This window comes from Mobula birostris, chromosome 8 (genome assembly GCF_030028105.1).
Source record: "Mobula birostris isolate sMobBir1 chromosome 8, sMobBir1.hap1, whole genome shotgun sequence".
Taxonomy (NCBI): domain Eukaryota; kingdom Metazoa; phylum Chordata; class Chondrichthyes; order Myliobatiformes; family Myliobatidae; genus Mobula; species Mobula birostris.
In genome coordinates, this window is record NC_092377.1 from 116,843,737 (window position 1) to 116,860,755 (window position 17,019).

Here is a 17,019-nt window from a genome sequence, read left to right on the forward strand (position 1 = left end):
CGGGAATGTGTATCTGGTATCGAGAAGGTGTATCCAGTATTGGGAATATGTATCCATTATCAGGAAGGTGTATCGGTATCGGGAATGTGTATCCGGTATCGGGAAGGTGTATCGGTATCGGGAATGTGTATCCGGTATCGGGAATATGTATCCATTATCGGGAAGGTGTATCGGTATCGGGAATGTGTATCCGGTATCGGGAATGTGTATCGGTATCGGGAATGTGTATCCGGTATCGGGAAGGTGTATCCAGTATCGGGAATATGTATCCATTATCGGGAAAGTGTATCGGTATCGGGAATGTGTATCCGGTATCGGGAATGTGTATTGGTATCGGGAATGTGTATCCATTATCGGGAATGTGTATCCGTTATCGGGAATGTGTATCCATTATCAGGAAGGTGTATCCGGTACCGGGAATGTGTATCGGTATCAGGAATGTGTATCCGGTATCGGGAAGGTGTATCGGTATCGGGAATGTGTATCGGTATGAGGAATGTGTATCCGGTATCGGGAATGTGTATCGGTATCGGGAATGTGCATCCGGTATCGGGAGGGACCGGAGGGACTCTGTCTCTCCAGTTGGATTGGCAGGGATTGGTGCTGTGAAGGCATTGCGGAGTGAGTCAGGAAGCTACAGCTTCCCGTCCGGAAGTGCAGTTCAGGAACAGGTTCTGTAGGTGGAGGCTGGGTTAGATGGGCTGAATAGCCCCATCCAAGATCTGGTTTTATTGCCTTACTTGACTTCTAGCTTTCAATTAATGAAGAGTTTAAAAATGCACGTGATTCACACCAATTACACGGTGTAGGATTCATCTTTTCAACAGAGATTACGTTTCTGATATGTTTTTCGCACTGAAGTTATCACATTTTAAACTCAAACTGTAGAAGTTACAAAACTGAGTGAGGTAAGTGAGGTAAAAATGTCAGACAACTTCTTGTGTGAAAATGGGCCAGGGAGGGAGGGAGAAAGAGAGAGCAAAGGAGAGAAGGGAGGGAGAGAGGGAGAGAGAGAGGGAGGGAGAGAGAGGGAGGAAGGGGAGAGAGGGAGGGAGAGAGTGGGAAGAAGGGAGGGAGTGAAGGAGGGAGATAGGGAGGAGAGAGAGATAAGGAAAGAGAAAAAGGGAGATAAGGAGAAAGGTTTGAGATTGAACAGGAGTTTGAGAGTAGGAGTGAGGGAGAGAAGGGGCATGGGGGAGAGATGGAGATAGAGAGAGTGTGGGTGCAAGTTGGTTACAGAGGGAGAGAGAGTTTTTGAGGAAAAGAGAGGTTTAGGGAGAGAGGTAGGGAAAGATACAGAGCACAAATGAAGGAGAATGAGAGGGAGAAGAGTGTAGAATGAGAGGGCGCGATGGAAGATGGAAGTGGGGAGGGAGAGAGGATGTGGAGAATGGTGGAGGAGAGAGGAAGGGAGAGGTGAAGAGAGGGAGGGACAGGGAGGGAGTGAGAGAAAGAGAGGGAGAGCACAGCATCAAGGCCCCGACGGGGGAACGGGCAGGTTCCTGGGGTCAGTATTCATCCGTCTCCCGAGTCCAGGTTCATTGTAATGGGCACGTGCTCCCATGGTATCAATGCCAGGCAGGTGAGCTTTTAGCAACAACAGCACAGTACATTACAAACATGGCAACAGAAATTAGCATCAGTAAGAGCCCAGGAACAGCCCATCGGCACAGAATCTTGTGCTGAAGCAATTAAATTAGTCATCAAATGGCCAACTAAACTAATCTCTTCTGCCAACATAATGCCACTTTCCTCACATTCCTGTGCCTGTCTAAACGTCTTTTTAAAGTCTCTAATGTTTCTGCCTCTACCAGCACCCTGATAAAGTGTTCACTCTCTCAAACTTACCTCTCACATCTCCTTTGAATTTGTCCCCTCTCACCTTAAATGCATGTCGCCTGGTGTTAGACATTTCAATAATTTACACAACAGAAATAACAGAAGTAAGCAGAATGATGTTCGTGCAAGTTGAGGGAAGTTTTTTTTGAGGTAGAGTTATGGCTTTTCAGGTCGCTTCAAGAACCTGAAGGCAGTGGGGAAGAAACTGTTGTGGAACCTTGAGGTGCGGGTCTTCTGGCTCCCGTACATCCCATGGCAGATCACCTCCCCCTCAGCCCCACTTCCCCGCACTCTCTCTCCAGCCTCTAGCTAATCGGATATAACTTTGTGAACTTTAAAATAAGTGAAGTTGTACTGTGTGGAGGTCTGGTTGCCTCATTACAGAGGCTTTGGAGAGGGGCAGAGGAGACTCACCGGGTTGCTGCCTGGATTAGAAGGTGCGAGCTATTAGGAGAGGTTGGATAAACTTGGGTTGTTTTCTCTGGAGTGTTGGAGGCAGGGGAGAGACCTGATAGAGGTTTATAAGATTATGAGAAGTGCAAATATTGAAGACAGTATCTTTTCCTTCAGGGTTAAAATGTCTGGACTGTATACACTTAAGGTGAGAGAGGTAAGTTCAAAGGAAATGCAAGGGGCAAGGTTTATTAACACAGAGAGTAGTGGGTACTTGGAATGTGCTGCCAGGGGTGGTGGAGGCAGATACGATAAGGGTATTTAAGAGGCTGTTAGACAGACACATGAATGTGTGGGAAATGAAGGGATATGGACAGAGGGGAGTAGTTTAGTTAGGCATTTAATTACTAGTGTAATTAGTAAGGCCTTGTTCTCTATTCTGTGTGTACAGGGGTGATTAACAGTCAAAGTCAGTGCCAAGTTCGTGGTCAGACACATGTCCGTGTGTGCACAGGTACAATGAAATACGTAGTTACTTCAGCGTCACAGATAACGCAGTGTCAGAGATACAACATTCACGAGAAAAACATCAATTATACATCAATTGTGCTGATATTACAAGAAAGAGCATAGTTAATACAAAAATACTCCGTTAGTGACGATATGTTGCTGAACGAGTGTGGTATGTCAAACTTATATCCAGTCAAAGCCACGTGTCAAATTCACACACCAGGCTCTGAAACGTTAACCACTTTCACTGTGTTGATCTTGGTTTATTGACACCTTCCATCTCACTCTCCGTGTCTCTCAATATTGACCTCCCTCTCTTCAGTGCCCTCCCAGGCTGTGGAGTCACGTTCACCTCCTGGCCCATCCATTGAGCTACCTCTCCTCCTCTCCGTCAGGGTAAAAACCCATCAACAAATTGAACTAAGGCAACCTCGCCTCCCCTCCCCTGGGCTGATCTGTAACAGAGTGACTATAACATTTTTGCCACAGGGAATGGAATCACAATTTATATCTCAGAGGATCTATCCTGGGCAAAAGACGTCGAAGCAATCACAAAAAAAGCACGCCGGTGGCTATGTTTCATCAGGAGTTTGAGGAGATGGTATGTCTCCAAAGACTCTGGCAAATTGCCTGAGGTGTAACGTGGAGAGCGTTCCGACTCCATCACTGTCGGGTGTGGAGGTTCCAATGCCGGCAGAGCAAGAGGCTACAATGTGTTGTAGATTCAACCGACTCCATCATGGGCACTCCCCTCCCCACCTTCGAGGACATCCTCAAGAGACTGTCTCTCAGTAAAGTGGCATCATCTCTATGGACCTCACTGTCCTGGACATTTGGGAGGAGGTGAGGAGCCTGAAGACACACACTCAATGATTCAGGAAAGAGCTTCTTCTCCTCCGCCATCAGATTTCTGAATGGTCCACGAACCCATGAACACTACCTCACTATTCCTCTTTTACATTATTTATTTATTTTTGTCTTACTGTAACTTTTTATGTCTTGCACAGTACAGCTGCCAAAACAACAAAATTCACGACTTATGTCAGTGACAGTAAACCTGATTGATTCTGATGAACTGCTGGGGTGGAGACACACAATATCACATATAGAGGTTTTCATTTACACGTACACAGCGGTGAGGAATGATCTGTGATCAGCTGTAAACTCCTGCAAATGGATCCTTTTTAAAATATAACCTTCCAATTTACATCATCCCGACACAGTCTGTACTTTTCACCTGTTTGCCACGGCATGTGCCGAAAGGTGTAGGGGAGATGGAGGGAGAGCGATGGAGAGAGAGAGAGAGATGAAGAGGTGGAGAGAGAAGAAACACAGAGAGACATAGACAGATACAGAGAGAGAAGGAAACATGGAGAAAGAGACTCAGATGGAGAGAGACAGAGAGAGAGATGAAGGAGTGAGAGAACCAGAAATGGAGAGATGGAGGAAGGTAGAGAAAGAGATGGAGGGAGGGAGAGAGAGATGGAGGTGGACGGGGGGGGGGGGAGAGAGAAAGAGAGATGAGAGATGGAGGGAATGAAGAGAAAGGCTTCTTGTGCTTGTTCCTGGGCCGATGCATCACTAACAAGCTTGGTATTTACTATCTGCTCTTTGTATCAGCCAGAGGAACTTGATCAGATCAGAATGTTTCTTCGGCAGGCCGATAGGAGACCGTTAGTCATCACTGAGCCAGTGCAGTGACTCAAGTGTGCATATTCAGTTACTTCACTGGCTTCCAACTTGTCTATGTCGCCTGATACTACAAACCATCCCTTCCCACCTGTGTCTCCCTCCATCTCTATCTCTTACTCTTTCTCTCCTTCTCTCTTTCTCCTTTTCTCTCTTCCTCTCTCTCTGTTTCTCTCTTTCCATCTTTTACAACCATCTTCTTTGCTCTATCTCCATCTTTCCATCCTTGAGGTGTGGCTACACCCACAGTACTGTTAGTGAGCGAGTATCAGGATTTGAACCCAGTGTCAGATAGTGAACAGAAATATATTTCTAAGTCAATTGCATTCATTACTAGTGTCCCAATTACAGGAAGCATTCGGGGGCTTTGGAGAGGGTGCAGAAGAGATTCACCAGGAAGCCGTCTGGATTAGATGGTGTGAGCTATAAAGAGAGGTTGGACAGACTTGGGTTGTTTCCTCCGGAGCAGCAGAGGGCTGAGGGGAGACCCGATAAAAGTTTGTAAGATTATGAGTGAACAAGTAGAGTAGACAGTCGGTATCTTTTCCCTCAGGGTCAACATATCTAGATGGCACATATTTAAGGTGAGGGGGTAAATTCAAAGGAGATGTGAGGGGTAAGTTTTTTTACACAGGCAGTGGTGGGTGCTGCTGGGTGGGGTGGTGGTGGGAGATACAATAGAGGCTGTTAGACACACACATGAATGTGTGGGAGTGGAGGGATATGGACATTGTGTAGACAGAGGGGATTAGTGTTAGACACATGAATGTGTGGGGAATGGAGGGATATGGACATTGTGTAGACAGAGGGGATTAGTGTGTTAGACACACACATGAATGTGTGGGGAATGGAGGGATGTGGACATTGTGTAGACAGAGGGGATTAGTCTGTTAGACACACAAGTGAATGTGTGGGGAATGGAGGGATGTGGACATTGTGTAGACAGAGGGGATTAGTCTGTTAGACACACAAGTGAATGTGTGGGGAATGGAGGGATATGGACATTGTGTAGACAGAGGGGATTAGTGTGTCAGACACACGCATGAATGTGTGGGGAATGGAGGGATTCAGTTTAATTCAGTATTATATTTGGAATACACATTGACATTAGTATTGGTTTATTAGTGTGATGTGTACAGAGAGACAGTGAAAAGCTTGCCTTACGTACAGATCAGATCATTACATGCCAGAACAATGAGAGTAAAGTGTAAATTATTGTTAGGCTGTTCCTGTGCTGGACTGTCCTAACTATTGGGCTTGGAGGGCTCCCGTAAGGGCTGGTGACTCCTAGCTTTGCTGCCGCTGCCATTCGCTGGGAGAGTTGATGGTTTTGGAGGAGACAGCTGAATGTCCCACTTTTGCTTAACTTTCTGAGGCCCTTCATAGTGAGTCATCAGGAGGCAGCTGAGGCGACTACGGTTGGAGTGGCCCTTGAAAGTAAACATCGATTATCAATTCTACAATTTAAAAAGTTAGTTGCAGCAGCAAAACAGGCGCACAGCATCAGACTGGGATCGGAATTGGTTTATTATTGTACATGTACTGAGATCCCGTCAGCAGCTTGTCTTGCATACTGTTCATCGCAATCCGATCATTACATAGAGCGTTGAGGTAGAACAATAATAGACTTCAGAATAAAGTGTCACATGTACAGAGAAAGTGCAGTGCAGGCAGGCAATACATAACAAGTTAGATTGTGAGGACAACAGTCCATCTTATCATATGAGGACCATTCAACAGTCTGACAGCAGTAGGATGGAAGTCATCCTTGTGCCTGGTGACACAGGCTTTCAGGCTTTTGTATCTTCTGTCTAAGGAAGTGTGCGAAAAAGAGATAATGTCCAGAGCCAGTGGGGTCTTTGAATATGTTGGCTGCTTTACTGAGGCACTGGGATGTGCAGACAGAGTCCGTGGAGGGGAGACTGGTTCCCATGATATGCTGAGATGTAATCGCAACTCTCTGACAAAAAGCTCATGAAATAAATATAAATAATACCAGCAATAGCACAATTAGAACAAAGTGCATTGTATTACAATGTGGTCACAGTGTTGCTGTACTGAGGCAGTCATTGGGGTTGTGCTGGTTGGTTCAAGAACTGAATGGTTGAAGGGAAGGAGATGTTCCTGACGGGGAGATGTGGGACTTCGGGCTTCTGTACCTCCTGCCCAGTGGGAGCTGTGAGAAGATGGCATGGCTCGGATGGTGGGGATCTTTGATGATAGACATTGCCTTCCTGAGGCAGCGTCTCCTGTAGATGCTACAGATAGTGGGGAGTGATGTGTCCGTGATGGATTGGGCTGAGTTCACTACTCTCTACAGCTTTTTCCATTCCGGTACATTCCGTACAGACTGTGATGTAACCAGACAGGATACTTTCAACAGGACGTCTCTAGAAGTTTGTTAGAGAGTTTGGTGACAAGCCAAACCTCCTTAAGAATGTAAAGACACATTCCTTCCTTCTGTGTGCTATGCTCAGGACAGCTCACCCAATGTGTTAATACCCATGGAACATAAAGCTGGTAACTGTCTCCACTGTTCCCCGATGTAGACCATGGAATGTAAAGCTGGTAACTCTCTCCACTGTTCTCCCAATGTAGACCATGGGATGTAAAGCTGGTAACTCTCTCACTGTTCTCCCAATGTAGACCATGGGATCTAAAGCTGGTAAATCTCTCCATTGCTCCCCCAGTGTAGACCATGGAATATAAAGATGGTAACTCTCTCCACTGTTCCCCCAGTGTAGACCATGGAATGTAAAGCTGTTAACTCCACTGTTCTCCTAATGTTGACCATGGAATGTAAAGCTGGTAACTCCACTGTTCTCCTAATGTTGACCATGGAATGTAAAGCTGGTAACTCCACTGTTCCTCCATGTTGACCATGGAATGTAAAGCTGGTAACTCCACTGCTCTCCCAATGCAGACCATGCATGCTCACACTCTTCACTGCTGAAGCCAACAAGCCATTAGTTTTACTGATGTTCAGCATCACTCAGCCAGGTGTCTGATCATTACCACCGGCAATACGTCCAACAACAGTGGTGTCATTGGTGAATTGTAGATGACATTAGAGCTGTGCTTAGCACACTGTCGGGGTGTAGAGAGAGTAAAGTGGTGGTGGGGGGGCTAAGCATGTAGGCTTAAGGTGTACCTGTGTTGGTGGTCAGCGAGGAGGAGATTGGTATTGGAAGTGGGTTATTTTTGTGTATGTGCTGAGATCCAGTGAAAATCTTGTCTTGCATACTGTTCATACAGATCAGATCATCACACAGAGCATTGAAGTAGAACAAGGTAAAACAACAGCAGGATGCAGAATAAAGTGTAACAGCTACAGGGAAGGTGAGGTGCTGGTGCAAGATCGTAGCGAGGTAGATTGTGAAGCCAAGAGTAGGGGACAGTTCAGATTCTGATAACACTGGGAGAGAAACTGTTCTTGACCATGGTGGTACGTGCTTTCAGGATTTTGTATGTTGAGAGGGGAGAAGAGTTCAGGGAGAGTGAGGGTCTTTGACTATGTTAGCTGTTTTACTGATGAGTGGGAAGTGTAGGCAGAGTCCATCGAGGGTGGTTGGTTTCTGTGATGCGCTGAGCGGTGTCCACAACTCTCTGCAGTTTCTCGCAGTCACGGGCAGAGCAGTTGTCGTACCGAACTGTGATACTTCCGGATAGGAGACTTGTTGCCACTGACTGTGGTCTCCTGATGAGGAAGTCCAGGATTCAGTTGCAGGGGGAGGTGCAGAGGCCCAGGTCTGGCAGTCTGATGATAAGATTGGAGGAAATGATTGTGCTTGGGCTTGGCAGAGTTGCCTGCAGAAGTAAACGTTAAGACAAAAAGTTCGATATACAACTGGTGAGAGATTGGTGAGCTCTGACCTACTTGGGGTAAGAATATCGGGGTATTTGATATCCTGATGCAGAATTTACAATGTTATTCAGGAGATGGATGCTGCACTTCATGTCATTGTCAGCCAGCCTCAGATAGCCCGGTTCAATCCCAACCTCTGGCGCTAACCACGTTCTCCTTGTGACCTCATGGGATTCCCCTGCACTCCAGATCCTTCTCACATCCCAATAACGTGCAGGATGGAAGGATGAATCGGCTTCTGTAAATCACCCACACTCCTCCAGTTTGGGTGGGTCACAGGGAGAATCTGAAGGAAGGGATGGTGGGAAAGTGGGGAAAAAGGAATGAGTGTGATCACTTTCAAAGCCAGTGTAGACTCGATGGTCTGAATGGTCTCCTTCTCGTTTAGGAGGTGTGAGACAGGAACAAAGGATATTGGGGCAGGGGGGAGAAGGGTAAGATGAAGGGGATGGGGGATAGAAAGACCGAGGGAGAGGGTGGAGAAGGCAGGGAGAGAGAGACAGCTCCCCGTCATGGAGCACTGTTGCTGCAGAATGACGTTAATCATCAAGGACCCCCACTATCCAAACCATACTCTCTTCCACTGCTGCCATGAGACAGCAGGCAGAGGAGCGTTAGATCCCACACCATTAGGTTAAGGAGCAGTTACTATCGAGCTCCTGAACTGGTGTGGATAACTTCACTCACCTCAGCACTGAACTGACGCCACAACCTATAGACTCACTTTCAAGGACCCGACACCTTATGTTCTCAATATTATTTACCTTTTTGTCTATTTATTTGTTTGTTTGTTTGTATTTGCAGATTGTCTCCCTTTGTACTTTGGTGGTTTGTCCATCTTTGTGGGTAGTTCTTCATTGATTCTATTGTGTTTCTTTGTATCTACTCTGAATGCCTGCAAGAAAATGAATTGCAGGGCAGTATACATGTATACACTTTGATGATAAATTTAGAGAGAGAGAGAGCACGCAGAAAGGGGAGAGGGAAATTGTGTGTGTGTGTGTGAGAGAGAGAGAGAGTGGGGAAACAGAGAGAGCCCTAAGGGAGATGGAGAGAGAGTACAGGGAAAGTGATTCTGATGGGAGTGACATTTTTCTGTAAAAGTGGGTGGAATTAAATCATTGGCAGGGAGCTCACAGAATGTGAAGCATTTCGGAGCTGTGAATGGAATGGTTTCTCTTGGACAGAGTAGCAGATACGAAAGGAGAAAGAGGCCCCTTTGTCCTGGTAACTGGCAGATGCCCTCTGATGGGACGGGTTGTCCTGGGGCGTGGAAGGTCCAACATGGGCGACAACAGGCAGGAACAGTGAGGCACAGAACAGGAGGGCTGTAAAGAGTATCGAAAAGACTCAGCAGGTCAGGAAGCATCTGTGGAGAGTGGATCATCAGAATCAGGCTTACTATCACCGGCATGTGTCGTGAAATTTGTCAACTTAGCAGCAGCAATGCAGTACATAACATAGAGGAAGAGCAAAAAGTAAAATAAAAATAATAAATAAATACAGTACAGCATACTTACACTGAATAGATCAAAAATTGTGCAAAAACAGAAATAATATATATTTAAAACGTAAGGTAGTGTTCACGGGTCCAAAGTCCATCCAGGCAGAGGGGAAGAAGCTGTTCCTGAATCACTGAGTGTGTGCCTTCAGGCTTCTGTACCTCCTACCTGATGGTAGGAGATACAGAACGAGCCAAATTAAGATTTTTTAACAAAGAGTCCCTGACCTGAAACATGGTAATTTTTCCACCCGCACAATCTTTTGGGCACTTCCGCCACGTTCTTCCCCGGCTTCCAGCATTTACAGACCGTTCACCAACAGAACAGAATGTGCATCTGAAACTGTTCATTTCCAAATTGAGTCCCTAGGCCTGCAAATAGGGCCATCTTGAGGCATTGTTCCTCCAGCCCAATTTGGAGATGTTTACACAGTCAAGGAAGAGGTGTGATCAGAGGGGATTGTCGCATTGCATTAAAGAGACTCAGTGCTCTAGTTTATCCCTACATGTTCTATGGATACAGAAAGTAATCTCTCTCTGTTGCCATAGAGACTGGATAGAATTAGAAAATCAAGGCATTCCTTTTCTTTCATTTGTAATATCTACTTTGAAGAATATTTCTTTTGTAATTTTAACACTTTTTGAATGTCAGACATGGACGTCTATTCAAAGTATTAAATGGGGTACCTGTCACAATATAGTGATGAATTCTGCAGCACACAGGCCTGTCCTTGAAGGTTTTATGGAGAGGAATTTATTCCTTTGCATTTTCAACAGAGAATCTTCATATAAGTTGAACCTCTGCTTCAGAGAGTCCTACAGCTCGGAAACAGATCCTTTCTGTTCCTGCCGACCAAGTTGCCTATCTAAGTCAATTCCATTTGTCTGTGTTTGGCCCATGTTCCCCTAAACCTTTCCTGTCCATGTGCCAGTACAAGTGATTTCCTCAGTCAGCTTGTTCCATAACAGCCAGCACCCTCTGTGTGGAAAACTTACCCCTCAGGTCCCATTTAAGCCTTTCCCCTCTCACCTTAAACCTGTGTCCTCTAGGTTTAGGCTCTCCTACCCCGGGTTCACCCACTTTATCTCTGCCCGTCATGGTTTTGTAAATCTCTGTAAGGTCACCCCTCATCCTCCTTCACTCCAGGGAAAACAGTCCCAGTCTATCCATCCTCTCCTTATAACTCAAACCCTCCAGTAACATCCTCTCCTTATAACTCAAACCCTCCAGTCCCAGTAACATCCTCCCCTTATAACTCAAACCCTCCAGTCCCAGTAACATCCTCTCCTTATAACTCAAACCCTCCAGTCCTGGTAACATCCTCGCCAGCGTGACAAACACATTCTTCATCACTCTCTCTACCAATGTCACCACTTTTAGGACCTGAGTACCTGTACCCCAGGGTCTCTCTGTTCTACATCACCCCCCAGGGAACCGTGTACCTGTACCCCAGGGCTTCTCTGTTGTGTGAAAATAAGTGGTGCTAGACCGGAAATTTTTAAAACTGGATAAATTAGCCTGCTTTTGCTGGTGGAAGTTGCTGCAGTTTCTGTTGCTGCTGCTTTAGTTTTCTGACTTTATTGATTTGCAGAGAGCAGGTGGACGAGTCTCAGCTGATGCTCCAACCCCAGTCAGAAAACATACTCGCCCTCTACAGTTCAGGGGGCTTGCCTTGGATTCACCTCCACGCTCTCTCTCTCCCAGCACGTTTTCAATCCTCCCTTCTGCTGTGTTTTCTCAGTTATCTACCTGGTGGGATCTTACTATGCACAGAATGGAGAAATTAATTTCTCCGCGCAACGTCAATTGAGCATTTTGGCTGCGATTTCAACTAAATGTGACATGAATACACCGTCGCTATTTTTATAAGTGTTTCATACGGACAAAGAGCGATAAGGAGGCAGGTTCAGAGTGGTAGCGAAGGGCAGTTGTCTCTGGAATACAGAGAGGTTGCGGCTCTGGGCACCGCAAGGCACTCAGAGTGCAGGGATTGTTCACAGAATCCAATGCTGCTCATTGACCTTGCCTGATCAGACAACGTGCGACCTCCCCACAGCACAGCTCTCAACACATGCTGCAAGGTCTCTCTTCTCTGTGTCTCCTCTCCCCCCACCAGACAACACCCCTTTACCCCTCTCTTCCTGCACCCACTCTCTCTTCTCTCCCTTCACTCTCTACTCCTCTCTATCCTTGTATGCTCTCTCTCCCTTCCCCCTCCACCTTCTCTCACACCAAAATCACTCCCCACTCTCCTTCCCTGTCTCTGCCACCCTCCATTCCCCCACCTCCTCTCTCTCTTTGACCCCATTTCCCTTCTCCCGGTCAACTCTCTCTCCATCCCTTTTGTTTCCTCTCTTCCTCTCTCTCCCAGCCTCTCTCTCTCTCTATCTCCCTGTCTCCATCTCCGTCTCTCCATCTCTGTTTCTCTCTCTCCCTCTCTCCCTCTCTCCATCACTCCCTCGCTCTCTCCCTCTCTCTCTCAACCCTTTCCCATCTTCTCCCACAGAGGCAGTAAAGGAGAAAGTCAATTGGCCTTTTAAATGTAAAGAGGACCGACACTTCCCTGAATCCTCACTGGGATGTTAAGTTGAAGTTGTTTAAGATGTTGGTGAGGCCAAATTTGGAGAATTGTGTGCAGTTTTGGTCACCTACCTACAGAAAAGATATAAATAAGGTTAAAAGAGTACAGATAGAATTTACATGGATTTTGCTGAGAATGGAGGACCTGAGCTATAGGAAAGATTGAATAGTTAGGATTTTAATCCTTGGAACATCGAAGATTGAGAGGAGATTTGAAAGCGATGTACAAAATGATGAGGACTATGGATAGGGTCAACGTAAAAAGACTTTCTCTACTGAGGTTTGGTGGGAGTTAACCAGAGTTACCAGTGAAAGGTCAAAAGTTTAAGGGGAGCATGAGGGGAAGGTTTTTCACTCAGAGGGTCATGGGAATATGGTATAAGTTGCCAACACAAGTGGTGCATGTGAGATCGATTTCAAAATTTAAGAGAGATTTCATAGGTACACAGATGGGAGGAATATGGAGAGATCTGATGCCAGTGCAGATATACGGATGGGAGGGATATGGAGAGAGACGGTCCCGGTGCAGATACATGGATGGGAGGGATGTGGAGAGAGACGGTCCCAGGGCAGATACACGGATGGGAGGGATATGGAGAGAGACAGTCCCGGTGCAGATACATGGATGGGAGGGATATGGAGAGAGACAGTCCTGGTGCAGATACACGGATGAGAAGGATATGGAGAAAGATGGTCCCAGAGCAGATACACGGATGGGAGGGATATGGAAAGGGACAGTCCCGGAGCAGATACACGGATGGGAGGGATGTGGGGAGATCTGATCCCAGTGTAGGTACACGGATGGGAGGGATATGGAGAGAGACAGTCCCGGTGCAGATACACGGATGGGAGGGATATGGAAAGGGACAGTCCCGGAGCAGATACACGGATGGGAGGGATGTGGGGAGATCTGATCCCAGTGTAGGTACACGGATGAGAGGGATATGGAGAGAGACAGTCTCGGTGCAGATACACGGATGAGAAGGATATGGAGAAAGATGGTCCCAGAGCAGATACACGGATGGGAGGGATATGGAGAGAGACGGTCTCGGTGCAGGTACACAGATGGGGGGGATATGGAGAGAGACGGTCCCGGTGCAGATACACGGATGGGAGGGATATGGAGAGAGACGGTCCCGGTGCAGATACACGGATGGGAGGGTTATGGGGAGATCTGATCCCAGTGCAGGTACACGGATGAGAGGGATATGGAGAGAGACAGTCCCGGTGCAGATACACGGATGGGAGGGATATGGAGAGAGACGGTCTCGGTGCAGGTACACAGATGGGAGGGATATGGAGAGAGACGGTCCCGGTGCAGATACACGGATGAGAGGGATATGGAGAGAGACAGTCCCAGTGCAGATACACGGATGGGAGGGATATGGAGAGAGACGGTCTCGGTGCAGGTACACAGATGGGAGGGATATGGAGAGAGACGGTCCCGGTGCAGATACACGGATGGGAGGGTTATGGGGAGATCTGATCCCAGTGCAGGTACATGGATGAGAGGGATATGGAGAAAGATGGTCCCAGAGCAGATACATGGATGGGAGGGATATGGAGAGAGACGGTCTCGGTGCAGGTACACAGATGGGAGGGATATGGAAAGGGACAGTCCCGGTGCAGATACACGGATGGGAGGGTTATGGGGAGATCTGATCCCAGTGCAGGTACACGGATGAGAGGGATATGGAGAGAGACAGTCCCGGTGCAGATACACGGATGAGAGGGATATGGAGAGATGGTCCCGGTGCAGGTACACGGATGAAAAGGATATGGAGAGAGATGGTCCTGGTGCAGATACACGGATGGGAGGGATATGGGGAGATCTGATCCCAGTGCAGGTACACGGATGAGAGGAATGCCGAGAGAGACGATCCTGGTGCAGATACACAAATGGGAGGGATATGGGGAGATCTGATCCCAGTGCAGGTACACGGATGAGAGGGATATGCAATGAGACAGTCCCAGTGCAGATACACGGATGGGAGGGATATGGAGAGAGATGGTCCCGGAGCAGATACATGGATGGGAGGGATATAGAGAGAGACGGTCTCAGTGCAGGTACACGGGTGGGAGGGATATGGACAGAGATGGTCCCAGAGCAGATACACGGATGGGAGGGATATGGAGAGAGATGGTCCCGGAGCAGATACATGGATGGGAGGGATATAGAGAGAGACGGTCTCGGTGCAGGTACACGGATGGGAGGGATATGGAGAGAGATGGTCCTGGTGCAGATACCCGAATGGGAGGGATATGGGGAGATCTGATCCCAGTGCAGGTACACGGATGAGAGGGATATGGAGAGAGACAGTCCCGGTGCAGATACATGGATGAGAGGGATATGGAGAGAGATGGTCCCGGTGCAGGTACACGGATGGGAGGGATATGGAGAGAGATGGTCTGGGTGCAGGTACATGGATGGGAGGGATATGGAGAGACACAGTCCCGGTGCAGATACACGGATGAGAGGAATGTGGAGAGAGATGATCCTGGTGCAGATACACAAATGGGAGGAATATGGGGAGATCTGATCCCAATGCAGGTACACGGATGGGAGAGATATGAAGAGAGACAGTCCAGGTGCAGATACACAGATGAGTGGTATATGGAGAGACAATCCCAGTGCAGATACATGGATGGGAGGGATATGGAGAGAGACGGTCCCAGTGCAGATACACGGATGGGGGGCGATATGGGGAGAGAGACGGTCCCGGAGCAGATACAAGGATGGTGGGGATATAGGGAGAGACGCAGGTGCAGGTACATGGACTCAGCTGTTTAGGTAGTTCAACATGGACTAGATGGGCCAACGGGCCTGTTTCTGTGCTGGACTCTATAATGGGGCAGTGAGAATTAGAGGTGGGAGTAAAGGGGGAAGTAAAGGGAGGGGAAGGAGAGGGGAGGCAGAATAGGAAGAATGCAGGAGGAGAGGGTAGGATGTGACAGAGAAGCATGTGTGTGTGTGGGTGTTGATGTGTGTGTGTGTGTGTGTGTGTGTGTGTGTGTCTGCGTGTACGTGTTAGTGTGTGCGCGTGTGTGTGTGTGCATGTCAGTGTGTGTGTGAGTGCGTGTCAGTGTGTGTGTGTGTCTGTGTCTGTCTGGGTGTTGGGGTGTGTGTGTGTCTGTCTGTGAGTGCGTGTCAGTGTGCATGTGTGTGTGCACGCGCCTGTCGGTGTGTGTGTGCGTGCGTGTCGGTGTATGTGTCTGTGAGTGTGTGTCGGTGTTTGCATGTCTGTGCATGTGTGTGTGAGTGTATGTGTGTGTGTGTCTGTGTGTATGTCTCTGTGTGTGTGTGTGTGTGTGTGTGTGTGTGTGTGTGTGAGTATATGTCTATGTGTGTGTGTGTGAGTGTATGTGTGTGTGTGTGTGTGTGTGTGTGTGTGTGTGTGTGTGTGTCTGTGTGTGTGTCTGTGTCTGTGTGTGTGTGTATGTGCCTCTCTGTGTGCATGTATGTGTTGGGGGTGTGGATCTGAAATCTGTTCCAGTTGATGTCTTTAAACAATATTGATATCAGCACTTTGGTCAATTAGATCAATCATAAAAAGCTTTTAGTCACAATCAGCATGAATTATTCCCAGATATTTTCCAATTCCCCGACATCAGCATCCAATTTATTTTGGTCACAGGTCAGGTTCAATGCAAACCTGGATTACAACAGATCATCAGTCTAACTACAGTGTCCATCACTGTGGGAGGGGGTAGGGAGGGAATGCTGTGGGAGGGGGTGAGGGGGGTAAGGAGGGAAAGCTGTGGGAGGAGTGAGGAGGGAGCACTGTGCAAGGGCCAGTGATGAGGACTCTTGGTGTTGGACTAACTTTCCTTTCTCCATCCCCTCCTCCCCGCCCCACAGCCTGTGGACAGGTGGTACACGCAGAGAATGTGACAGTGATGGAGGGGGAGACAGCGGAGATCACCTGCCGACTGCACAGTTATGATGGCTCCATCGTGGTGATCCAGAACCCCAACCGGCAGACCCTCTTCTTCAACGGCACACGGGGTATGTGCGCGGCGGGAGAGGCGGGGACCATGAGGAAATCGGGACGAGAGTGGGTAGGAAGGCGTGGTGTGGGGAGGAGTGAGTGAGTGTTGAGGGGAGAGGGTCAGTGAGGAGTGAGAGTATAATGTTGAAGGAGGGAATGTTGTGGGGGTGCAGAGAGGAGGGAGAGGGGGGAATGAGGAAGAGTGTGAAAGGAGGGAGGGATGTTAAAGCCCTCAGCCCTCATACTTCTGAAACCACATAGCGACCTACTCGTGGTTGTGGGATCTTGCTATGCCCTTCTCACCCATTGTCACCTAAATTACAACAGTGACACAGGTCCTGCAGCTATTTTGGAATTAATGGACACAGTTCCTGCAGATATTGGAATTAATTGCCAAAGGTCTTGCAGTTATATCGGAATTAATGGACACAGTTCCTGCAGATATATTGGTCCTAAGAGACCCAGGTCCTGCAGGTATATTGGAACTATAAGATCTAAGTCCTGCAGGTATATTGAAACTAATATATCTAGGTCCTGCAGATATATTGGAACTAATAAACCTGTCCTATAGCTAATTTAGAATTAATTGTCATAGATCCTATAGAAAGTGATAACACCATTGCTAGAGCTATATTGTATCTAATCACACAAG

General features: G+C 47.7%; 1 protein-coding gene across 4 annotated transcripts in view; it reads left to right on the forward strand.

Annotated features, from left to right (window-relative positions):
* cadm4 (cell adhesion molecule 4) overlaps window positions 1–17,019 on the forward strand; it is a 289,714-nt gene that overhangs the window by 33,982 nt on the left and 238,713 nt on the right. For all 4 annotated transcript variants that reach the window (XM_072265997.1, XM_072266000.1, XM_072265996.1 and 1 more), the window contains exon 2: window positions 16,238–16,384. In XM_072265997.1, coding sequence (XP_072122098.1) covers window positions 16,238–16,384 — 147 coding nt within the window. The remainder of the gene's footprint in view (window positions 1–16,237; window positions 16,385–17,019) is intronic.